At 29.9% G+C, this 27,832-nt stretch overlaps 1 protein-coding gene across 1 annotated transcript in view; it reads right to left on the bottom strand.

The window, feature by feature from the left end:
- LOC116768656 (uncharacterized) overlaps positions 1-27,832 on the bottom strand; it is a 60,777-nt gene that overhangs the window by 5,520 nt on the left and 27,425 nt on the right. Inside the window, exon 3 of the mRNA XM_032659432.2 lies at positions 3,064-3,278. Within this exon, the coding sequence (XP_032515323.1) occupies positions 3,064-3,278 (215 nt within the window). The remainder of the gene's footprint in view (positions 1-3,063; positions 3,279-27,832) is intronic.

Here is a 27,832-nt window from a genome sequence, read left to right as displayed (position 1 = left end):
ATCCTTTCACAAGATAACCTTAAGTTATTATTTATTGTGAATCTGTATCTCTGTCTATCCTACGGGTTCAATTCTATAATATTTTGGAATTTATATATTATAAGTAAAGAAACTGAAAAAAAAAAACAAAATTGGTGCTCTTTATAACCTAAAAAGTATGCAAAACAGTGATTATTTGAATATTTGTTACTTTGTAGATATAAAACTAATTTCACAGTACTTCACTAACATGTTGTGAGACTCGCAAAAATGTTTCGTTTGTTTTTTTTTAAATTAATAATCAAAATAATCATTTAAAGATTGGCACTGAATAATCTTTTGAGATAATATTTTAATGTTATGTTAAAACAACGATATAAATTATTGTTATTTATGATGAACATGACATCTATGGATCAGTTTAACCTGGACAGATATTGCTTGTTCAAGATCACGGCGTATAAATCTCGCTGCACGTTACCGCGATATGCATTAACTTATACGCATCCAACCGATGTTGACTTCGCTTTCTATTACAAAAAAAAACATAAATTCATGACTATAGTGGTAATTCATAAGCAACTTTCCAATATTTGTTATTGTCTTTTCTTTAATGCATTTTCTTTAGTTGTTACGTAGTGTTCTAAATGTGAAATCATAGTAATTGGCAGCAAGTATGGTCGCAGCAATTAGTATTCTGTCCACATGAACGTTATAAACTAGGCTTACACATTTCACTTATTCGTGATCACAATTGTTTGGGAACGTCCACGAGTTTGAGATGGGTAAGAAAGAGATATACTTGTTTCATCATTTTATTTTTCTTTTACTCATTTGGATCAAACATATGTTAGTACAGTGTTAGTGTTCCTCTTATAGACTATGCAAATATCTGTTGTTCTAATCTCTCTAAAGCTTAGTTAAACAAATTGGACCTCCTTTTAAGTAGTCCTTTTATTTTAAATGTATGCAAATGTGATTTCTCTTTCAAGTTTTTGTCTTGATTTGGTGTCTATCCGAAAAAAGCGATGGTCTTGAACTTTTCACTGGTTGTTTCCCATTCAACCTTCCGGTTGTCCTCGGTACACTAAACTAATACTTTGTATAACATACGATATGCGTTTTTGCTGATCATCTTATCTTATTTTATTTAAACCAAATCTTTATTGCTGTTCTCTATAATTTTTTATAGCAAACCGGGAGCCAAACTGTAGAGGGGGTCCCCAATATCGTTTTTGGCCTACGATTAGAAAACACTAGGTGTTATAATATAATAGTTTTAAATATAAATGTATATAAATATTTTTAAATATAAATGTATATAAATATTTTTAAATATAAAAAAATATTAACAGATAAGTAAATGAAAAATATAGAACTATTTGTTATTTTAATGTCAAACTCTATCCAAGTTGTCAACAAATTAATTGATATAAATTATCTTAGGGGTATTCAAACAGGGATTTCCAAAATTTAACAGCTGATAACGGTCATATTTTATATGCTGTAGCCATCATAATAGTAATCATTTATTTAGTCTGTTTTGCTAATCATCATCATCAGGTACAATATCCGAAAACCCTTGAAAAGATTATAAATGATAAGTTAGTTATAATTTGTGTTCTGTCCGTGTACCGCGATCGTATCCCATTTTTCTAATGTGGTGTATTATTTTGAGTCCACCGAGTCCATTAAGTCGTACGTGTATGGGGTCTTACTTCAACAAACAAAATTTTCCAATTTGGGACGATTCCTATTCACATGAGATCTAAGAATCTATTTTAAAAAAGCTACTGTTTGGTGTTCGTTTAGAGCTAGCAGCATCATCGGTTCATATTTTTCTAAGAACTACATTATCAAGACAGTCCCTGTTAACGATGACCAATTATTACCAAGTTCTTTTAGTCTTAATTAGTTCAATTGGATGTCTATGATGAGTAGATTCAAGTGCTTGTATACCTTCTATGATGGAGGTGTTGTAACCTAGACCTAATGATAGAATATCCTTGTAGGGTTTTATTAATTTGCAGATTTATACGAGAACGACACAAACTGCAGCGTTCTTCAAAGTCAATAGAACCTATGACTTTCAAACTAACTTACGCGCCACAGTTATTGAAATTTAAAAGAATTGAATATTATTAATTATAAAATTACGATCATATTTTTCTGTATTGCAAAAAAAATATATGTAAAATCTGAAGTTGTAAAACTTTTTGAAACCCATAACATTTATTGGATTGTTAATTTAAATTTTGTAAATGACAGTAACATCCACATTCAGATCGACTTTGTTAATTTATTTATATTTTGAATTATAATCAATGTGACTAACTGAGTAGACTGTGGAAAATGTTGGAATTTATTTTCAATTACGTCCAATGGTCTACTTCGTTGATTCTCGGCGAACACGAGAGGGCAGTCTTTTGAAACTAATTACAACTCGTTTGAAAGAATATCCTCATGTGACGAGATCTGTTCTTTATTATAAAAATGTGTAACCACAAAAGTTCTTTTTAAAGCAAATTTAATTATTATTATCAAAAATTAATAAGCAGACTCAAAAATTTCTTTTCTTTTTATTTTTTAATTATCTGCACTCATCTAATTTTACTTCACGTTAGTTTTCGTAACAGTAATATATGAGTATTACTTTTTTAATAATTCACAGTTCCACATATGAATGAGGCTAAGAGGAGTATAAAAGTTATTAAGTGTTGAGCGTGGCAACTAATTGAGAAAAAGTTCGTTTTTTCATACGAGAGTTTATTTACGCGTCCGCCTCTTCTCCCCGTAATATCCGCTAGCAAGTTATTTGGCCCGAGACCTAAGTAAACTAAGTTTACTACCGGATTAATTTAATTATGCGGTGTTCATGGTTTCTCCATTATTTTACTTCTTATATTTGATATGGGTGACTTTTTAGATTATAGATGGTACTTAGTTTTTGACCTGCAGTTTAGTACAGTTTTTATGATACGTACTAAGTCATTTTCGTAGAATTCTGAGGGTTGATTTTTATTGCAAAGGTAAAAATTCTCAAAATCTGCTGGCAATAAAGTTTAAATCTAAAAAGAATCTGACCTCTACATCGACTCCAGGAAGTAAGAATTTTCTTCTTGGTTCTACGTCGCGGGGAACATGCCTGAAGAATTCCTTTCCATCTTTATACCACTTCACCGAGTAGAGAACGTCGCTAGGTCCAAGCTGCCATCGACAAGATAGCGAAGGCCGTGTTCCCAAAGGCACATGAGCCGGGACCCTCAGCTCTAATAACTCCAAACTAGTCACCGTGTACTCTGTAACAAGAAAGCATCATTCACATATATAATCATAAAACGTAATATTTGTCTATAAAATATTCCGTATTACCACGTACGTCCTAGTTATTAAAGTATTTTGTATATTCGTATTTTTATTTGGCTGGAGGTAGCATGTTATGAAGGCAAAAATCCATTAAACGGCACGTCAAATAATTTCCCAAGTGACGTTCACTCGCGGCCCGTAAAAGAGGCACTATTGCCCTCGCCCAGCGGTGGATAATATTACTTTACGAGCAGCGGGGCGCAGCGCAAATGTAAGTAAATTGGCGAATAAAGACAACAAGCGCGTGAATTTTGTGGCCTCAAAATATCACTCATACACATGAGATGGCCCTGTTGGCAGCATTTCGTCTTCTATATGTTTTCATTTCAATGATCTTTCTGATTTCAATTATTTAAAAACTCAATGAAATAAAGGAATAAATGCTTTAAGCGTTTATTTTGTTCTATTGCTTCAGTTTAATTTCCCTGATCGAAACCTTTTAAAGGTAGTTTGAGTATAATTTTTCATTTATATGAAAAATATTGAATTTCATTAAAATTATATAGATAATATTACTTTTTATGTATTTTACCTAAAATTGTTATTTAAAAAGGAGTCGCTATTGTACCCAAGTAAATAGAATTTGTAACCTTAATTTTAAACATGTTTAATAATATTATACGAATGAAGTTTTCTAACAAAAATTGTTTTACTTAGTTACAAAATGCAGGAAAAACATTGTATTTGTTACAACAGAGATAACAATTTCTACACTATTCATTGGAGTAAATTAATTATTTTTATTTGTGATAACTTATTATTTTAAAGAGACTTTTTTCAATATTTAAATTTAATTTTGATTTCTATGGTAAAAACAATTCTTTGTGCAAAAACCCTATTCATATATATTATTTATGTATCTAGATATAGCAGGGTACAGATTTTTGTTTTGTTTATGTTTTACGTGTATCATACTTATCATAATTTATACGTTTTATCACAGCGTTATCACAGAATACAGTTATGTGGGAGTTCTTTTTTAGCGAATTGAAAGTGTAAATATGGATGTAGAAGTAAATACAGGCGTTAGTTGTCATCTTCACTACTTGAGATAGTGCACGTCGCCCCCCTTCAAATGAGCTCGCGTAGTTTGGCTCCTTTGGAAGCAGTTTTAGTCCCTACCACGATAGAAATAAGAGAGGAAATAAAAATGCCAATACCAGTCGCAGTCACAACACTTACACTTGATGGTACTCTTGTTAATTGTCTTTCCGTATTGGTTTTTGTTTGCTGCAGCCATAATTATGTAACAATATGTTAAAGTTCTCGCATCCGCTTCGTTAGTTTTTTTTTAATTTATTTATTGTTCGTATCTCCCATCATTGTCGCGAGATAATAAACTTATTTTAATGATATTATCGTTGTAGTTAGGGTAAATATTCAAATAAACAAAGCAGAAAATCTAAGAACGAGTGATTTTTGCTCTGAATACACAATAAGGATCGGGTATCAGGTGTATCGGTTGGGGAACCAAACAGTCAAGGTAATGTATTGTTTCAATATGGCGGTATCAAAACCCGACAAACGTTGTCGCCTTCTCCAGCCATTTATTCCAACGTAAACATTTCTACTTTATTAGCTCCTCGTGACTATTCGCATGGAGGCAAATTGGTCACGATTGTTTCAGAGTCAGATGGAAAAATAAAACTTCAGTATTATATTAAGGTTTTAAAAGCGCCTAATAGGTTTCATGTTAAAAAATAATCTTTTAGTACAATAAAGATAGTATTCGATGGTTAGTTCGCCGATTTTATTTAGATTTTTCTCTTAATATACACTGTTATAGAATGAAGGCAGTGTATGTTTTATTAATTATATTTAGCAGTGAGTTGCGAGAGGCTGCAGTCTGGAAATCAATATCTCGAAACTTACAACATCGAAGTTCGTCTAAAATACACTCACGATAGAATTTACGGTATATTACTTTGATGTACTAGTCTATGGTAATTAGTAATGTATTTATTGTAAAAACAATATTTATGTCATAAATATAGTATATACAATAAATACATTACAACAAATGCATTGTATATAAATAGATAGAGTGACTGTTTTAAAGTAATGGTTCTAATCATAATATTGTTTAACTTTGTGTGAAAGGTGAATTTTTACAGTCTCTATAATACTTACTTATTCTTCGAAAACAGAAAATAATTAAGTGACGTAAACCTAGAACGTTTGATGAACTGCTATAGGTTACTAAAAGACTATGATATAAATATATTTTACTTATCTATTGAGTACAGATAGAGCTTACACCATTATATATATATATATATCGTACTGAATATTTTTATTTGTGCACTAATAAAAGTAAGTTGTATGTAATAACTCAATGTGATTTATTAATAAAAACTTTTTATAAAGGGGTGAAAACAGAATAGAAACCAGATGCTAGTGTTGAAAACAGAAATCGGTTTGAATGAGAAGTTAAAATTTATACAAGTCGATAAAAAAACGAAAATTTGGATTCACAAAGCAAAAGTTATCTTACATATCTGTATAAATTTTATATTTACCAACAGAATTATTAATAGTACTAAATATAGCGTTATTTTTATTCTATATTGTTATTCTTTTGTCATTACACATACCATTTACACCTTGCATTATTGCTCAATAGAATACTATTGTAATAATTTTATTCTCTACTCTCTTTATTAATTCCCCTGAAAGCAACAAAAATATAAAATTTATTAAAATCATATCACATTCAGTTATCGTTACGTCTGTTGAATGCATGATAACATTTCTATAAACCTATCATCAATTGCTCTATAACATGTTGCTATGAGTACGTACACTTGACACCTGAGAGAAATTCGCTGTCCATATTTGACGGTCTATTGACAGTCGTCATAGAATCATTCATAGTGTATGTTTATAGTCACATAAAAGATATCAATACCAATTGATTTTAATCAGATTATTATGTCGTACACAGCTTCCTGCTTGAAAACCGTTTCAATTTAGGGTCTGCGAATTCGTGAAAGCTATTGACCGATCCCCACTTGCCTTCATTAACAGAATCAATTATGGTACTTATCCTACTAATGAATGTGTTGGTTGCCTAATTGGATAAATATATCGAAAACAAATAAAACCAAAAATAATAAATGATTACATCCAATTTAATATTGAACGATAAGTTTATGTTGTATATTTTTTTAATACTGCCAGTCTATTTATTCAAAAGAGCAAAGCGATAAAAGGAGGAAATGAGCTCGCTATCCTATATAGATTTTTCTATGATATATAATTGTTGCAAAAGGCCTTATAAATATTATCGCACTAATGTTGGGCATCATTTGCTATAATAGTTGCCTTATATAAAATAATATGATATCATTGCTCCACGAATTCTCAGAACTCTTAACATCTGAAATCGTTGAATGGTTGTACTTTAAAAATCTATAAGTCGATGAGACAGCATCTGTTTTATGTTTATCACAAGTGGATATACATAGCTGTCCGCCACTTCGCACATGAGCCAAAGTGGCTTTTAATCGAGGACACTCAAATTGATTAGCAATTTACTCTGCCCTAATAATTTTTTTCTTTCATGTATTGTCTTATGCAATTTCTTTCATAATAATTCTATTTGGTATGCAACAAGTAATGATGTATATTTTAAATTGATATTAATTTACTAATAATCACTGAAAAGTTATTTCTTAGAAGATAGAACCGTCTTTTGTAGAGTGTTTCGTTGGAATCGATATAATGGGAATATTTTATAAACTAAACTTCTGAATCTATTTCATAAAAAATCATAAAATAAATACTCCGTGTGTATCTATTTTATTTTATCTACTTTTTATATTATAAACTTACGTATAATGCAGTTGTTTTTAACACGCTCATGTAACGGAATCTTTGAGCTTAATTTTCACCGGTTCCTAGAAGTCCGAATAATTTGAAACTTTGCATACGTATCGAGGACCGATGACAATGTAATAATTTGATAAAAGTTCCCTTATTGGGACCGCCAGGATTAATGAATTTCTTTTATAGATCCTCTTTAGTGGAGCGGGAGAGATGGAGCTAATGCGCGGTCTGCGCATGTCTGCAGTTAAATAATAGTTATAAAAAAACTAAATAAACACGCTTTTATAGCTAACCGAACAAAAACAATAAAAAAAAAATTCAATTACAAAGATATTATATAGCGTGGGGTGCATTTGATTACATTTCATATCTTTCCTCTCACAGATAGTTGTCATTAGATGATTGTAACATTCAATATGAAGCACCCCACGCTTTTTACTCTGAATTAAATTGTTCTGTTAATAACTTAAATTTTATTATCATTTTATTTTTAGGTGATTAACTATTAATAATTGTTTGACCTTCCACTACTGTAATATAATTTCTTTGCAATTGAAAATTATTTTCTATTTTTGAGTTCGGCTAGCTATAAAAGCGTGTTTTTTTAGTTTATTTTTGAACCGTTATTAATTTTACCCATTTATTGTGATACTGATTATAAGTACGCTAATTCTTGTTGTTGAAATATTATTAAGATTTTAGGATTTATTAATGTTAATATTATTCAAAGTATATTTATTATATGAAATAGCGATTTTTTTTTATATAGTTTAATCAGGTCCGTTTATGCTTAGTTAAAGTAAAATTCTTTTGAGGATTACAGACTTTGAAAACTCTTTAATTTAGTTCCTAAAGTTTAAAGACTACTTTGATAATTATAAAACTTAAAGTATTCGTTCCATTTTCTCAATACTAGTTTAAAATGGTTCTCGAAGCAAACAAAAAAAGCTTCTGTAATATTAACGTAATATATTGTATATGAACAACAAAAATCTCCTATGGGAATGTTAGGACACGCCATGGAGCGCCTGCTATGAATTGGAGCTATACATACACTTTTACCTACGAATTCATATTTTACATTTACAATTTTATCTTAGCAATAGGCCTTACCATTTAACCTATGACCTAACATTTAATAAATTTTGATTACAAAGAATTTCCTTCCTAGTACTTAATAAAGCATACTTTCAATTAAGCTGAGTGTTGTTTTTAATAACAATAACAAATTTTCTAAATTCACTACAATTATAATAAGCTCGTTCAATATTTAATGCTGTTTGTAAAAGCTTAACATTTTAATTAAACCACTTAAGTATCTGGCATGGAAATATTGAAAAGCTCGGGGAGCGAGGGGTCTCGAGTACTATTTCCGAGACTGATTTCAATACAACTAAGTAGTCTATTGAGTTTCTTAGTTCTTAAAAGTATTTAGGGATTTTGAAATATGCACTCATAATAAGACCTAAGGTCTTAATGTGTTTGAGAGAGCCTTTATGGTAAACATTTGATTAATATGATGTCTTGGCAAATAGAACAATTTCGTATCGAATACGCATACAGTGCATATACATACATATAGTGTGAAAATGTGAGATTATTAAAGATTCCATCATTTATAAGAAGTTTTATGATATAAAAAGAACGATTTGTGTTTTACAGGATTATATAAAATTAGTGACTATGGCTAGTAAATACATTAGCGGTTAGATTGTTAACAAAAGAAGCATTATACTCAGTTTATTATTGTTCTGAAACATCACAGAATCACTAAGCGATGTTGACTACTGATGTGATGACAAACTACAAGACAGAGTTTACAATACAGCGCAAATAACACACTATCTTACTTAAGTAACCTTCTATAATCGATATGATATCATTTCTGTGTGTTGTATTTGAACATAATTCTTGATTCTCTACTGTGGGCACTAATAACCAAATTTTATCTTTTTATAAATAAATGATGCACTTTGTTTATAGTTACATTGTTTGATATAACTCAAATAGAGTTGTCATGCGGTTCATTGGGGTTGCGAATTGTGTTTCGAGTTGATAGATTGCCATGCAGTTTGAGTAACGCGATGGGCGGCATGATTCATGCTTATTAACAGTCGAGATTTAACTTAAATATTATTCTTATACTTCAAAGAAAATTAGTAAATAATTAGATTCCATGTTTTTTTTTTTTGAAATAAAAAAAGCATAGATGATAATTATTTTTACTGTATTTTGTGAGCAAAATCATCATTCCAATGGGTAAATAATCGAAAATACAACACTCCAACATTGGTTGAAATGTTATGGTTGAAATTACTATTTTTATGGTTACAGAATTTTGATATTGTGAAACCTATTTGAAGAGATTTCCTTGCTTAAACTGCACGTAATACGGCTACGAACATTTTAAAATTAAATTCAATATGAAGTATGACGTGTATAACGGTTGCGGTATCCTACAGCATTAGCTGTACTATGAATAGATCCGAATTTTCCTGCGTTTATGTTTGATTTAGATGTATAATTTTAAACTGAATATATGAATAATAATAAATAGACTTAAATTTTAATTGCCACTTTTGTTTATCACTTTTACCATGTTCAAATAAAGGAAGTTGTTCTTCATCTAGTTAATTAAAAAATGTCACTTGTATGATGCCCTACAATATCCGGATCCAGTGAAAAAGTCATTATATTTCTTTCATTTATCTGAAATGTTATGAAAAGAAAGACTTTAATTTTCTTTATATTGCTTAAATCAAATATGTGGGAATTAGATAGGATAACTGCAATACGAGCTGGTCGTAGCTTTCGGAAGCTTGTATTTAACGATTAAAAAGTGTTTGCAAAGAACTGTTCGATTTGGGATTATCATTTATTCATATTTTATTTTAAATTGGCCTTAGCTATTAATTATGATTAGCAGTCTATAATTTTGATTGAATGTAATTCTATTTAAACAACACGTTAAATTCCTATTGAAAGTTTGAATAGCAATTACACAGCACCAAGGCAAATACTTTCTAATTTGGAACACAAACATAGCAACTGGAGTTCTCTTAAAATTACACAGCGGTAAGTGAGTGTGTCAATAAAGTTGTCGTTCATTGCTCTATAAGTGTCTCGGCGTAAACAGCCAGTTGTGCATTTTATGTGTAATTAAATGTCGCAAAACAGACGTCGACACCCTTCCGCCGTAATCAAACGTTGGCTGCGTTTGGAACTTTCATTAAAAATATAACCTTTTTTTTTAAATGAAATTGCTTACCAGACTAAATTAATAAACATTAAATAAATTCGGTTAACGGCTGCGAAATTCCAACAAGGAAGTTTATTAGTAGTATTTTACTAGCAATTATGATGAGGTAAGTTATTTTTGCTTGAGTTCCGTACCGTCCAAGAGTTCGTTTACATTGCGAAGCTCCAGAAAGTCTCATTAAGCGATTTTTATGATTTAATAATGTTTCAGGACATTAAGAAATTAAAAAAGGACTTGCGTCTTTTAAAATCTAGGCAATTTTAAAAATGAAGTCTATTGAATGAATTTTACACGCTAATATAAAAGATTATTGGTGACAAATTATTATGAATAATAAAAAGGATAATTCACATTTGAACAAACTATTAAATGTTTACAAACAAATTTGTCCATTTAAAACTTAAAAAGTTTATCTTTAATCTTTTTTTTTTGTAACTGGCCATTGCAATTTAATTTAAATTTAAAAAAAAAACCTTTTGAAATCACCAAGTAAAGCGAGTGTCAACGCAGTAGGGTCGTGACGCTTTTATTTCTGTTAATTAATTACTAGCGAAACAGTCTGGAATTCCCCGATACCGGTAGTTTCGTATTTATATGATATATTTTGATTTATAGGGATTTATGTTGTAATAAATTGCTTTAAAAGCAACGTACGAATTAATGTACACGTAAATCCAAATTTAATATGTTATAAATTCTTCATTTATCTATGATTAACAAAATTTCTCAATCTATTATTAAAACTGTTTTATTTTATGTTGAATATTAATATCTTTCCTAAATAAGAAGAAGTTATTTCTTAGAATAATAAAACTTTACTTGCTGGTTGTCTAGTGAAAATCTATGTAAACCAAAATTTTATTAAGATAATATTTGTGTTACAGAACAAATTTATATATAAATTTATTAGCACTGAAAAATTCGGGATACTTCTTGGTATGTAATACTTAATGGGAACGTAAATAAAATTGGAAGGCTATATTTATCTCAGTTGGAAACAATATAATGTTACTTCGAACACGTACTGTAATATTGGATGTTCGTGATCTTTGCCTTACTTTGTTTTGTCATTTTCGCGAAAGTACTTGTTACTTCTAACTCTCCTTCAGCCACTGCTATGCGATTGGTTACATAATTTACACATCAAACCATTGAGTTGTAATACAACTAACACAAGGACAAAATATATAAGAGAAGCAAGTGTAACTTAAGGAGCTATATGGCTTTATATAATATGATATAAACGGGTGGTTTAAGCTATAGGGATGTTAGTACAGCTATAGAGTTTTAACAAATCAGCTTGTAGGCCACCTGGGATCAAATAAAGTTGGAAAGAAAGGCCACGGTACACTAAATTTGAAACTTCAGGCATTCTTCGAAAAACGATACCAATTTAAGCTTGACCTATCATTGATGAGAGGAATCCGTTGTCTTTCACTTCAACTATGTAGAATGAATCCTAGTAGAACACTGAACTTAATACACAAAATTAATAAATGCCTAATGGGTATTGAGGTGGCATCGAACCATAACATCTGGGAGTTCAATGATTGCTAGGCTAAGATAGCTCAAAATAAACTTGGTACTTTTGCAATAGCACGACAGTACGTCATTTCGAACACCATTTTCGTCCTAAAAAAGTTTGGATACTGACTGATAGATGTTACCTCACTAGTTTCAACTTCATGATTAGACCTGTAACCACTATTCACTATTCAGGGGCTAATTTTTGAGCGCTATTTGTTAAAAATAAATTTAGCCAGCCTTTAGCACAGGCGTAAAATAGCCAGTCTAATTGCTTATAAAACTTGAAGAGTGCGCGCAGGAATTGTACGATTTAATTCCTTCGCTTGAGCTAACTCAATTATATGTTTTGTTCACTTAAAAAACATCCAGGGGCATTTGATAATCAACAAGCATGTTTAACTGGAATGGCATTAAATTAGCTAAAATGGGTAAATGGTGTAATGTAAATATTTTTTTCTCCTACTGCTTAGACAACTAGGAACGATTTCTCAAACTTCTCTGTTATCTGTATATTATTTTTCCTATTAATTGGTAACTCCAATTAGACTTTCTAACAATTTTAAAGTTTAAGATATTAGAAGACCAAAGTTACGTACTCAATCATTTAAAATACAGATTATTTTTCAAAATTATAATTTTTTTTAACCTGTTAAATAACTTTAAAATAATCTTAAAAAAAATTGAAAAAGAGAGTAAAATAAGTATAAAAAATTATATGAATATAACGATTGCGATTTGGTTACATAAAAAACTTATTTAGTGAGGTGGATGAAACCGCTTAAATAGATTTAAAAAAAATTTAAAGATCTAGATTTAAAAAGTAATTAAAAGGGAAACAAAAGGTGGAGTAAGATTAAAAAAAGTGACTATTTCAAAAACCAATCTAAACCTAAATTTCACTACAAAAATCACTATGAAAATGTACAATGAAGGATAACATTTACATAATTGTATTACGTCCATATGTGGATAACAAATAGGAAAATTTATTTCTTCCAGGGGTTACTAAAACTCACATTCTCATAAAGGTTGTGAGTAAATAGCTAATTTACCAAAATTATACAGACATTCCATACTTTGGTTCTCTAAACATAAGTTGGATTATGTGAAGATTTTAACTTTACATGTTACCAATTATATTCAAAGATGTGATCCTAACGCTTATCCTTTCACACACATAGATAAAGTTTTAGCGCGTTTGAATGGCAATGGCTGACATTATCGTAAAAGTCGCAACTTTGCGTGGAAATAGCTCCGCCGAAACATAAGGGGCTCACATACAATTGCCAAAGTTTGTAATGTACCAGGTCATACGTTATCATTGTACGCATGATAAATGTCAAATAATCTAATTTACATTAATAAATATACAATATATTTTTCAATTGCTTTAGAGAAATCAATTATGAGATCATAGATTTTTGATGTCTAGATATCTTTTGGAAGACCTAGACTTGTCGCCGGACATTAAGTCCAGGCAAACATAAATGAAGCAATAAATAAATGTCCGACGTTTAGGCATTCTTAAAATAATAATATTTGTTGTCTTACTCAAAATATCCCTTTTTTGCTCCTCATTAATTTACTGAACCTAATACATTTATAAAAAAAACATATTGCCCAACCTATGAGATATTATTTTAAATTTTTTTTGGTAAATTAAAACATTTATTTTAAATGTAATATCTTGTTTATGTCATAATATAGTTAAGTTCCTTTGTTCGGATTTGGAAAAAAGTCTTTATTATATAAGTAACCATACAATAAATAATAAATATTAATAGAAGTAAATATACGGAAATTTGTTTCCCACAACAATGTTAAAGCATGAATGAAACAACCAAAACTAACATAACTAATTATTGCAATTGTACTTTATAAAACATAAAACGCTATATTTTATATTTAGATATATTTTTAAGTATAGAATAATACAATACATTTCTGTAAATAAAGACAATTGAAAACTGGCCGAAATTTCAAACCGTTGATGTCTTGAAATTAAAAATATACAGCCTTATATTTATAATAACCATAAAGAAATTTTTCAACAAGGAAATTGAAAATAGAATGTAAAATCAGTTATTATAAAGTAATTCATTTATATTAACGTTTTGCTTCCCGGATTAATTTCAATGTATTAAATGCCACTAAACCCAGCTGTAACAGTAATGGATACGTTAATTTGTGTAAGTACAATAGTTGTAGAAATAACAACGAATAGTTATTATTGTACTTATTATTGGTAACTTTTATATTTAAGCAAAAAAACTTTTTCATTTTTGCATCGTCACACTTCTTACGTAATGTTTTGAATGTCTTTTACAAACCTACGTTGATACTGTCATGTGTGAAGATTTATGAATGAAAATCAAGGAATGCTCTATTTGTAGATTAACGGTGCAAATTGATGATAAGAGTATTGTACTTGTTTTCTGTAATTAAAATACCGGAAGGTGTTTTTTTTTTCTTATTGATTCGATGCACGTTGATATTACATTTCTACTTACAATTCGGATGTTTGTTAAATTTATCACAAGATGAAAGTAATGTGGAGACGCAAAGGCAGACAATAGCAAGGCTAATTTACGTACGAAGTGATAGTACCGATTTGTCCACTAATTCAATTGTATTTTAATAAAACACAGAAGTATCCAGTTTCAAAGTTTCTTGAGAATGAGATTGTTTGTATCAATAAAGTCAGTAAAATTCATCAAACCTTATTTATGTCTTCATGCTCAAGCTTATTCAAGCATTAATGAAGTAGGTAGTCATAAATTAAGGGAGTCTTCTCTAATCCTGGAGCCAAGCCGGCGCCGACAGCACTGTAGGTCTTCCTTCAATTACTATCGTATTACAGGATCAGAATTCACTTAACAAGTTTTTTGCTCATTAAACTCCTTTAAAATCCCTAACTTTATTATGACCAGTTATTTTATACCAAGTTTTGGAGAAAATTAAAAGTATCTTATAATGTACAGATTAAATGCTTATGTTTTTAAGATACTTAAAATAATTATTTTGACGCCATTGTATTTTGTTTGGGTTAGCCCGTTGCCTTTGTTTCCAAGTGAATTAAAAATAAGTGCACAAACAATTTCTTAGTCGTTATAATTAAGTGTTACGCTTTAATAATGTTGGTGGTGGGTGCCACTCAATTATTCGCAACTCGATGCGGGATCACGGCGTCCTCGCACCCGAGAACCGACGCTTCAAATCCTACCGTCGCATAGCAAAATTCCACACCGCAATTATGTGGGATACGCGACACTCAGATGGATTACATAAATTAAAGCGAATAAAGCAAACTAAGTGAGCATAATTTATTATAACATCATAGAGCAACGAAATGAATACACCTAAAGACCGATGAGATTTTTAATAATGTTTCGCAAGTAAAATATTTGAATTTTCATATACTTTTGAGTATATTTTCTATTTTAAATTGTTTATTGTCACTGATAAAATTATAACACTTTAACCGAAATACCTTAAATCAATAGTTATCTGAGAGTATTTGAATTTCCCCAGCAAGTCTTTATTCGGATTCAATTTAAATAAAACGAATACAAATAAATTGGCTAAATGTATGTTAAAATAGACTTAAAATATATGCGATATACCCAGTGGCGATGTCTATTTCTGTTTTTAAAGAATTAGTCGGCTAACCATACGTAAAAGGAAATACAAAAAACACTTATAAAGTATATTATTCATGAAGAATTACCCACACCTTGATTTAAGTTTGTTTTCACACACAAAAATAACCTGTATGTTATAGGAATCTCAGTCCAATTTTGTCATTGGGTTGGTTCTCTGTAGTCATAACACTTTGAGATTACGCGGTGTCGTTACGATCCTCGTTTAGATACGGAGCAAGAAGAATTGCAGATGTAGAAGACAGAATATCTCGTGGGGGTAGGCAATATTATCTTAACATACACGAAGTCATAATAATTGATCATGACGCCATGTTTGATGCAAACAAAAATCTATTTGTGAATACCAACACTTGATTATGTTATACATATTTGTCTTGTCCCATAAGTTCTAAGACGTAAAATGGTAATAAAATAGTGTAATCGACTATGAAGAACGAAATTAAATAATTGTAGATTTAAAACTATAAATATATTTATTTTTATTAACATAAGTAAAGACTTCATTGAGATAATGAAATGAAAATCTTACCCTGTTTGTAGATTTAGTCTTTGTTGATACAGGTGAATTAAAAGCGGCTTTTGTGAATACAGTCATAATAAATACACAGCTCATATACTTTTATTGCCATATGAAAATGATAACGCTACCTAACATACTTCATTTTATTTAAATTTACCAACATATTAGTGAATTTTAACTGAAATAGGAAACAGAGTTGTGAGGGCTTAAAGTGATAATTGTTTCCATGCTAAATTTCTCATACGTTTGAATAATCTTATGTTTTGTAAATGGTGGTATGGCAGACTAAAACAATCCATTTTGCTAGCACGAAATGTTGAATAATTAAAATCCAGCCATAATTAATTAAATTCGTGTTTAAAAACCATTTCTGTGCAAAAGAACATAAAAAACATAACAAAGAACTGCACATTCGTACATAGATGTTTCTGACTGTGCCAATAATTGTCAGGAAGATTTAAGCTACTGGTACTGGATCAAAACATAGATAATTTTTTAGTTTCTTCTAGAAAAAGTGTAAAAAAGTTTTTGAGAATGACAAATTTTGGAACTCTCTACAATAAGATAAGAACAAATAATCAAACGTTTGATGTTTACTTAAAAATATTAAAGTGGCCCCAGTGTAGGACAGTAAAGATGAAATGTTACTGAGTACAGATTTCAAGTACAATTAAGTATATCAAGTTATAAATGAACTCAAAAAAGACTTACTAGTGACATATATGAAAACCTACATACAAGTAATCTTAAAAATATATATCTATACTACTTTTTTGCACGCGACTCCTTTCGCGTGAATATCAGAGTTGCGCTCAGAGACGAATGTATAAAGTTTTGTTAAAATAATATACATATTAACTAACTTTGCATCCTTTCATTGTAAATAGCCTAGATACCAACTGCAGCAACATCTGCCAAGAATTTGTGAATCTAAAAAATCTATGGCGCTTCCCAATGCATGCAAAAAAATTCATTCAAATCGGTCCAGCCGCTTAAGAGTGCAGTTAAATACAAACGTAAAGTAAAATATATACATATATATATATATATATATATATATATATATATATATATATATATATATATATATATATATATATAATAAGATAAACGTACATAGCCGAGTCTATGACATCTTTTAGATTTCGTTGCGTCTATCTGATGAAGCAAGTTTAGTTATTCAATTAGAATTGCTAAACAATTGTTTTTGTGTGGTAATTTAAGGTTATATTTGGCAAAAGTATTCATATCAACTGACCATTAATATTTATCGGAATTTTATTATTTTAGCTTCTTCAAACTAAACACTGGAAGATTTTACACTTTGTATTCTTAAATCGTTGTAATTATATGCATCGATCAAAAAAACACTGAATTAAGTGCTTAACTGTAATAATGGCAGTATCATTATGTTATGCTAACTAATATAATGTATTTACCCACCACTAATAGGTATTACGTAACATCATCTAGAGAGCTGAAGTACACTCCAGAATAATTATAAGCTCATGAATAAAGAGCAACATATTGTCAATCAAGAAGATTTAAAACCAAATATATGAAATTAGAATATATATTTTACAATGAAATAACATTTGTATGTAAAAAACGACGTCGACAAATGTTTTTTTAAGATGGATCAATGACAATAGTTTGCTAAAACGTTTATTATACAGACGCTGAGTTTGCAGACTATAAGGCTGGCAGATAATATTGTTTTTTTTTTTTTAAAAAAAGAAGGAACGACTCATCTATTCTTTATTTCTAGTTTTAATTTTACTTTTCAAGAATTTGAGAAATCGTTTGAGAGAATTTCTTTAAATTTTTCATTTTATTTAAATAAGATATTGCTCCAAAAATTAGCAAATTAAATTTGTCGAATTCACTTTTTTCTTGCTACAAGTGTTTTGAATAGCACGTGAAACGTGACACGTGAATAGCAGGTAATATCCATGAACTTATTCAAAGACAACTCCAATACATTTTAAGATATATGTATATTTTTTTAAGTCACTTTACTTGTTTTCGTTGACATATCAAGAGGTTTCTCTTTTTAAGCGGTTGTTTTGAAATAATCTAATGAAGTAAAATAAACCTAATCGAGGATTTTATGGAATTTATATACTTCCAACAAAGATACAGCACTTGAGTTTCCTGACATTTCTATACAATAAATTTAATTCGTTACACTATTGGAATTGATTGTTTATATTAAAAATATTTACAACACATTCTTATATACAATTTGGTTTGGATATCCCTTATTTCGGTTGAATATTATAGAATACATAAAAAAATATTTTTACTTCCACCCGACTTCAACGAAACTAAATAGGAGGTTCTTGTACATTAGTTCATTTTTTAAAATATCCCATAAGAGGTTTTGAAAAATATTGTCTTGTTAGATTTAACTTTTTGTCGCAATTGATATTTTAAGTGAATCATAAAAAAAAAATTAAATAGGGAGTTGTGATTACAAAATCGCTATTCTATTTCTTTCAAACCCACCGAGGGATCATATAAAACGTTTGATTAAAATTTATTTTTCAGTTAAAATCTATTATTAAATAAAGATAAGATAAAAATAAATATAATCTAAAGATAAGTAAGCATCTAAAGATGAGTAAAAAATAAGTAATTAATAATGGGAATGGAACACCCGTTTTTAATAATAAAGCTGCAAAAAAGGGACAACAGTAATTGAATTGGCAGTCCGAGCTTGGCTTGGCTTGGCTTTAAAAAAGATAGAGCATACCGTTGTTACATATTTCTATTCTGCTTATTGCATGTATGTTTTCTAAAATGTTAATAAATTGCTATGTTTTTTAAATGACGAATATATATATTTTTATGCTTCAACCGGATTTATAGTATTCAATACATTCATTTAGGCCGCTACTCGTCATTTGTATGCGTTTCACGCATAACGCAGGTACGTAAATTATAAAATAAATAATTAGCATGAAACTGGACAAATAAAGTCTGTTTATCATAACTTTTCAATAGATTTCAATAATTACCTTACAATATTGATTTTAAATCTCTCCTGCGGTAATTACATTTTTTAACGAACATAACACGATAAAAAAAAATATGAATTTAGTATAGTAATAACTTATTTTTATTAGTATGGTAATAACTTATTTTTCTTTCAATTAATATTACTCTTTCCCAAACCATCTTAATATACTAAAGGGTTTATTTGTATTGTAATTCACTCCCTAATGAATATTAATAATCTTGTTTTACTCCTTAAATAAACTTTATATAAACAAGTTATATTAATAATTCTCGGCGATCTCTTAGTTGTAAATTTACCAAGTACGAAAAGTCTGTGTAATTTCAGAGTAGGCGAGAAAAGTAAATATTATATTGATACACCAACGTTATTATTATGAAATTAATGTTCCGTACATTTTGCAATATAACTGTCAGTATTACACCCAAGTTAAAAGTTGATTAATATTATGGAGGCTACATTATTCTCGTATGAATTATTGCCAAGGCCATGCTTTTCATATAGTGATAAAGTTACGAAGAAAGTGTAAATGTTTCTCGGCTATTTGGTTACATTTGTTTAGAAGTATGATACAAAAATTATGACTATATAATATTTTTCTAAGAACGAACTTACGAATTCAACTGAAATGAGAGCTTATAGTAAGAGTTAAAAGATTACAAAAGATCTTAAGACGTTTTCACAAACTCTTGAGTATGGTCGAAACCTAAAAGAGTCTTAAAAACATTTTTGCTTGGATTTAATTTTTTATATGAGTTGCTTATAAATTTCTTTTAATTAGCAAACAAGGAACGAAAAATATTTTTTACACTCCATCATTACGATTTGAATTAGTCTCACACAATTTTCCATTACTTAAAACAATGTAAATTAATGTAATGAACATAAAATATTCAGCTTTATGGGACTTATGGGACAAGAAATAGCGATGACACATAAGTCGTCACTGAAAGCTTCAGGTACCAAAATATGCCTATCCTCAAGATATCAAAACAATATTAAGTATAGCTGCGGAATTTATATTTTATGGCTATTTTTAAATAAAAAAATAACTTGCTATAATCCAAGCACAAATTATGAGGGTTAAAAAAACGTACAAGAACTTGAAGGAAAGGTATGTAGAGCTCTTGTACTTCGCTTGGCTAATCGTGGCGGATCATTGTTACAATACAGAAATTCTTGATATAACGTCATTGTTTGTAATTAAAAAAATCTTCAATATTTTTCCTATTACAATCAACAATTATCAATATAAAAAAATAATATTATCCCCTTAATTCCTATTATTCAACATGTAATTTGCTATTAATTAAGTATTTGGAAATTAATTTACGTGTCGAGCAGTGTTGCAACTGTTTGAACAACAAATGAATTTCAATAGTTTTGTTGACTTACACATACATATGTATTTAGGATCAGTATAATGATATATGAAATTTAATTAGTTGATTCACTAATGATTGGATAGAAATTTGTTGATTCATTCAAAGACTATATTCGAATGTTCAAATATTTTATCGGATTACTAGCTGCTTTTTCTGCGTAAAAAGAAACAAGAAACAATTAAAAACTTTGTAGTACATATCCCGCACACGCACAGGAACAAAAAAGAGATGAATCAATTTCCCTAAGTGCAAAAAAATAAAAATTTTGTGACTGTACTATTATATACTTATTTAACTGATCTAAATAAAACTGACAAAAACTAACTACCTCTAAGTGTTTTATGATGTATAAATACTACTTATACAATGCTGTTTTGTACCAGTTCTAAAATCAAACAAATTTATAACTATTATTATCCAATCGAATGCTATTTTGAAGGTGTTTATTAGTTTGTTGTTCGGATGAAAAAACATTTGTATTTCTGGAACCATGGTTTTCTTCACTATTGGATAGTGGGTAAAAGGAAAAACGAAATTTATTTTATTTAATTCCGAGCGTTTTCATATTCATTCACTTTTTACACCTTCCTTGGACTAGCGCAAATATTTCAGGACCACAATTAGTCAAATCGGTCCAGCTGGTGTCAAGTTTTAGCGATAGGTATATATATCAATTAAAATGTATGTTATAATGTACATAAGTATTAGCCTTCAAGTATTATAATAATTTATTAGATTTTATGTAGAATTGTAATGCTTGATAAATAAAAAATCCATTTCAGAGAAGCATCCGCCATGACATTCTCTTTCTAGCAACAATACAATATAGAAGACAGTGACAATACCGGTATGCTCTTTAACTTCATATGAAGTAGGTTTTAGCGAATATTGACAACGCTTATAAACAGTTAGGGAATCATACAGAGAACTGCAAAAAATAAAACACGGTTATGGTGTAACAGAAGGCAGTATTAGCGCTAAAGCCCAAACCAAAGAAGGAAAATGTTTTAACTAAAAGAAATATTTCTGCTAGTGAGAAGTACATGTAAAAAAAATGTGTAGATTAATTTGCTACCATGATAATAACTATTAATAACATATAAATTATTATATTTTAAGCAATAATTTTTATTAAGTAACATCGAAGGAAAAAGACAATATTTTTATAGTGAAATAACCTCGCGATAGAATTCCTTGCCAACATCTGGAGTGATTCGGACATCTCCTTGTCTTCAGATAAAACTTTCACTGACACAGCGAGTTTAGTTTTGTTATTTGATATAATTTTAACGGTCCGTACAACTTCCATCCCTTATAATTATTTATTCACTTAATCAAATAGAAAAAGGTTAAGCAAAGAAAGAAAGTTTTTATAGCAATTACATGTGCTTTCATTCAAAGTGTATCTAACAAACAACAGAGGTCGGAACTCTAAACTTTTATCAGTTCACAATCATGTAGAGACTGATATGACGCACTTCATTTATTTTAACGGAGTCACAGATACACTGTCTCACAGGCTCAACTCAGCTTACAGACTCAGGATATACTTTTATTTTTTAAATAATTTTACGTGCTTATATTACCCCGTAACATACCGTAAGAACCTTTTTTTAAAACCTATATAATCCCGAAGCTCCGAAACCGATTTCAGTAATAACCGATAATAATCTATTGAGGTATACTCAAACATTAGCTTTGCGTAGACCGTTAAGTTCAAGGTCGCGAAATATGCAAGAAATCCTAAGCAAAGTAAAAAAAGATGACTAAAGTAATGGAATAATCGTATATACGCATTATTGTGTTTACAGAATCGACTTCTCATTATATTTATTAAAAGTATTTTTAGAATCTAATTAGGTTATAATCAGACTTTCTGTAAAAATAACTTTCCCTAAAACGTTATAGCATTTTAAAAATTGATTTTTCTCAAATTTTAATTTCTCATAACTACAAAGTGACGTAGCGGTAGTCAGTGCCCTACAATTGAATTTCAGGCGATCAGAGATAACAGCGAAAGTTTAGAATTCCTCTTCAGATTCGAGAAATCTTTAGGGCTTATTCATAGGTGGCGCTACCTACTGACCATCAGGTAGATAAGAGTAAATAGTACCAAATTATACAATCCGATAGTACTTGCTTTTTTACTACATTGCCGCAAAAATTACTTATAGTACAAATTTACGTCAGTAATGATTATTGTACTAATTAAAATGCCACATTTATTTACTTGTCAAAGTATAATTGTATGCTGTAATTAAATGTGGTTCACCTTTCTGTAGAATAACATCAATTATTTTTTTTCGCTATATTAAAACCAAAAGGCAGTACATTTAAATTTGAAAAAATGAAGGTAAATACTATAAGACCTCATTAACACATGCAACATTGACACATCCCACTTAACGCTTTATTGAACATCACTGATTAACATAAATCAATTTCGAATCTGCATTTATTACTATGTATTTAACATTGGTAAAAATTTTCAATCAGTGAATTTCGTGCTCATTTTATACGGAAGTGTTCGCAGTATTGCATGCATGATATAAATATTGTTTACGTCATTTGGTTGTTATTCAAATTCATGTGAATTCATGTTGCAAACTAGATCGGAGGATAGTAAGCTTTTAACTGTACTTGGCCCAGGCACAACATTCTAGATTAGTCTATATCGGGACTTCAAATCCCGCTTAGTCGTTACAAAACCACTAGCTGTTTATTGTTGTTAAAGTTCAACAGCATCCATGATCTTTGATTATTAATTCATTTAACGGGCATTCACTTTCGCGCCTGAGGAAATCTAAATGGTTTGGTTTTATAATATAAATTAAAATATTTTAATGTTTATACATTTACATAAAATATTTTTATACGACCAACAGAGTTATTGTCACTTTAAAAATAAAAATGAGACATATCTTTGTAACAACCATATAAAAAGTCACACCGAATTTTATGTAGTAATACAAACATTCTACATAAAGTACATATAAATTATAATCTATTTAAGAGGCAAGTGAGTAAGTTAGCGTGTAGTTCAGAGAGGATGCAGGAAATACTATAAACTATGTCTAATCTTACTCCGTTCTCCGTTACATTTGCTGAACAAACAAGAATGTTTGAGCAGACAATAGCTAAGTACAATAATTGCGCGCCAAGAGGCCGGTAGAGTCGCGGCTTGTTGGCATAGAGTCCCGCTAAGCCCTACCTATGTGTGACTAATGTTTGACTATGTTAATCAGATGTTAATTGCAGCGAGAAGCTCCACGTAACTAGATCATCCGCCTCGTTCCATAGCCGATCGGTCATCGGACCGCACTCGAGTAGTTTATGTACAAAAGCCTTCTAAATAAACATTGGCCTCAACTTTGTTTGAAATTGGAATATGCACGATTGAGTGTGCAAACAAGGACCAGTTTAATAATTAGGGTTGCTTTAATCATAAAACGACTAGATAGTTTCCTGCTAGAAATATCTCTTCAAGTAAAAAAAAATAGATGCACATTAGTCACGTATAGTGATCGTCGGTGCTTGCTATATGAATTGTCATTACGAGTAAAAATAATGTCAACTTGTATTTTTTTAAATGAATGTTTTTTTTTAAGTTTATATTGTTTTAACATTTTATTATGATTGACCAAAAACGTTTCCATATACAAATAGTATTGATAAAGCGAACAAAATTAAATGAAGTTAATAATAATATTCTATTAATTAATTTTATGCGTCGTGTTTGAAAATGTGTATGAATTTAAAAGCCATGGAACGCTATTATTATTTTACTACATTCATTTTACTTTTATGGCTTTGTGTTAGCAATGATATATTATCTTTAATGTTTGTTTAAAAGAATAACGGCTGACGTACACAAGTTGAGCGATGCCATACAATGTATTAAAATTTTTCACAGCGTTGTGATTTTGTAACTTTTAGAAAAATGTGTAACGGCCAAAGGAACATTACCAGTGTTTACAAAAACGTTTTTAAATGGTAACTCGACTGTTAGTTTTAATGTGTGATGTTACGTTTGCGTTGAATATTCTTGGCAACTTTGGTTATGCAACTATGCTTTTTTTGTGGCTCGTAACATATGGAAGTCTTTCTTCTTTTAGTTTTGCTTATATTTCATATATGGCTACTTGTTATGTTTGATAACTATCAGAGATAATTATAGATACATTACACATTTATTGTTTACATTTATATCACACATATTAATGAGCATTATTAGAAAAAAATATACCTGACTTCGTAAAAAGTTTAAGCTATTTAGATAACTAATATGGTATTTAAAAAATAAAATATATATTACCAGTTATTTTATAACTTTTATTATATAAGTAAGAAAGAAATATAAATTATCATTTGTAGGTTAGTAGACCGAACGTGTGCGCTCATTGTCCGAGGCTGGATTAAGATTTAGTTAAAGAGTTAGCCGCAAAAGCTATTATGATTCAGAATGTGTCCCGAACAGCTAGAATATTCAAACTTTTAATTTGATTCAATTTGGAAACCCGAATCCTCCCTTTTCATACCAAAGCTTATACAAAATCACACTGCAGTTACGCTCGTATATCGAGCAAATTCCATTTACTAATTGATTCATATCTGTAAAAATGCTTTTGTAATTTTTTAATGTATGTATTAAATGTAAACTTAATAAATTCTTTAAACCCAGGTCACCGAACGTTAGCTTTAATGGCCTTAAATATTTGTGTTATTGACTCTGCGTACACTGACTATGTAAGACTTCTTCATATTAATGTCGACGACCGCTATTACAGTGTCGTGTGATACGATAACAAACAACAAAACTTAAACAAACCGACCTGTATTTTTCTGCTCTCATAAATAACGAATTACACAAGAAAGCTGTTTTGATAACAATACGTTTTCAAGAATAATTCATAGCCGTTGCATTCATATGAAAGGGGCACGTACTTTGTAACGTACGGCCCAATTTTGGCGCACAATTTACCTGCAGATGCAACGAGCACAAAGAGGCTATATTTTTGAGAAAGGCGCGGGAGGTGAGCGGGAGTGCGGGGGCGAGCAGCACGATGGGCTCGGATTACAGCGGCCATCTGCCACTGAACAGTACAATCAACCTAACGAGTGCGTTTGCGATGGATTAAAGCCTAATACCGCTGCGAACAATGCCGCTGGCGCCCTTTATCAGCACATTTAGACGCTAACAGATCGCTCGTGTCATTACACTGGCCCTGCCTCTTTGTAGCTAATCCTAAGTGGATTATTTATATCCTTTACATCGTAACAACACGACCCCAATTGCTAGTCTTTAATAATTTATGTAAATATTTATAAAAGTTTGACTAACATTTTAATCATTGCTTTTCCTGGTTACGGATTTGTATTAAACGTTCGAATTAATCTTTAGTATTGATACTTAAAAAAAAAAAATTAAATTAAGCAACTGACATAAGAACAAACAATTTAATAAAAATAAAACACATATAAAGTTGTGTTTTATTTTTATTAAATTGTAGAGTAGAGGTAATAACTATTATAACATCAATAATTTTTATTTCTAATTTTCTAAATTTTTTGAAATATGTATATCTGAAAATAATTTGAACACTTATAAAGTTAAGCAAACTCTTTTGTGCTTGTCGCCAAGAAGGCGGTGAAGACAAAACAGAACGCGTACCCCAGAAGAGCGAACGTGACGTTAATGTTTATCAATCCGTTTGATTTATACGGAGAGGATCTCTAAAATATGATATAAAATAAACATTGACAACCAAAACGATGAAATACGATGTATCGTTGTGATTTAAGGGCGCGTTTCACGAAATTTTATGGTGCTATAAAATCAGCCCGTACCGTACTGCTCACGTACTGCACAGATTTGACAAAACAGACGGCGGACATTTATTTGTTCGCTAGTTTTTTTTTGCAAGTTTTATGGACTTGTGCCAACGTTATATTGCCTCAACAACGGACTATTACGTTTGACAGTGTAAAAATTGAGCAGCCGATTTGATTTCTCTTTCAACAACCGGACAAATTTTTCATTTTAGTGTTAATACATTGTAAACATTTCTGGCTGCTTTTATTGAACTGTTGAAGTCTAAACTCATACTTTTTGAGTTATGTTTAGTCCATTGTTTTGAGTAAAATAATAAATTTGAAGCTTTACAAGTCCAGGTCGTAGATTGATTGAAATGATTGCGATAATCTTCTTATTTTGTTTGAACTAAATTACTTTCAAAATAATTATCTTCGAGGTTTATGAGAGTTGTGAGTAAGAAAGATATAAAAAATATATAAAAGTCAGACATGCCAATAAGCCCTTGTTGTATAAAGTGTTCTGATTATTATTGAGTGAAGCACACACAGACGCCATGTGTTTCAGTTACGGTGTTAGACTGAAGGTTTGTTTAAAATAAACATAATATATTATTAAACAATTATTTATGCTTGGATTAAAATAAAAAAAACCTAACTTTTAAATGGCTTTCGTCTTTTCTTAAAAAAAAAGTATAAATAGAGACATGTGTGGCGGTTATAACGTACACTAAAATGTAAATATCAAGTTTAAATTAATGAAAAACATATTAGATTAGACTTAACTTTATAAATTATGAAATTGACGTTTTTAGAACGAACTTAGTATAGACATTTTAACATAAAACAAGAAAGATGTTAAATTTTTAATAAGTTGATATAATAGTTCACTACCCAACTAGTAATTTAAACAAAGTAATTGACAATTTCCGTTTCTCACAGTTCGAAGTTTTCCGCAAATGGCTTTCTGTAGAACTCGACTATTTAAAACGTTGGATAAAGTTTTTTTAAGGGATAATAAAGAGAAAGATAAAAAATACTGTACACGGAGTCACAAGTCAAGCTTTATGTATTTTACACAATTGTTCAGCACGTTTAAAAGCGTGCTATCAACACAGTAATGTTTTTAACTGAAACAATGAAATAACAAATGGGACTGCAAAAACCAATATGGAGGAAGAGAACTTGTTTTCAATGTTTAAAAAAATACAAAATAAAACTAATACCCCGTTTTATAGGAAGGGTAATTCAATATTTCACCGTAACAACCGTTGTATTGATTCCGACTCGATGTTTCATGAGAAAATTAATTACCCGCACAAACCGACACTTCAATATTAATAAATTTTTAAAACTTCATATAAATGAATCGAAGACAGTTTGAGAAGTTTTAAAGTATTTCTGATATAAAGTTAGTGCATTCAGAAGTTCTGACTGAACGGTGTCTTAGTTATGATAGTTGATCGTGGGCAGACA

Source organism: Danaus plexippus, chromosome 4 (assembly GCF_018135715.1).
Source record: "Danaus plexippus chromosome 4, MEX_DaPlex, whole genome shotgun sequence".
Classification (NCBI taxonomy): Eukaryota; Metazoa; Arthropoda; class Insecta; order Lepidoptera; family Nymphalidae; genus Danaus; species Danaus plexippus.
Note: the sequence above shows the minus strand (reverse complement) of the source record. Positions and strands in the feature narration are given on the sequence as shown.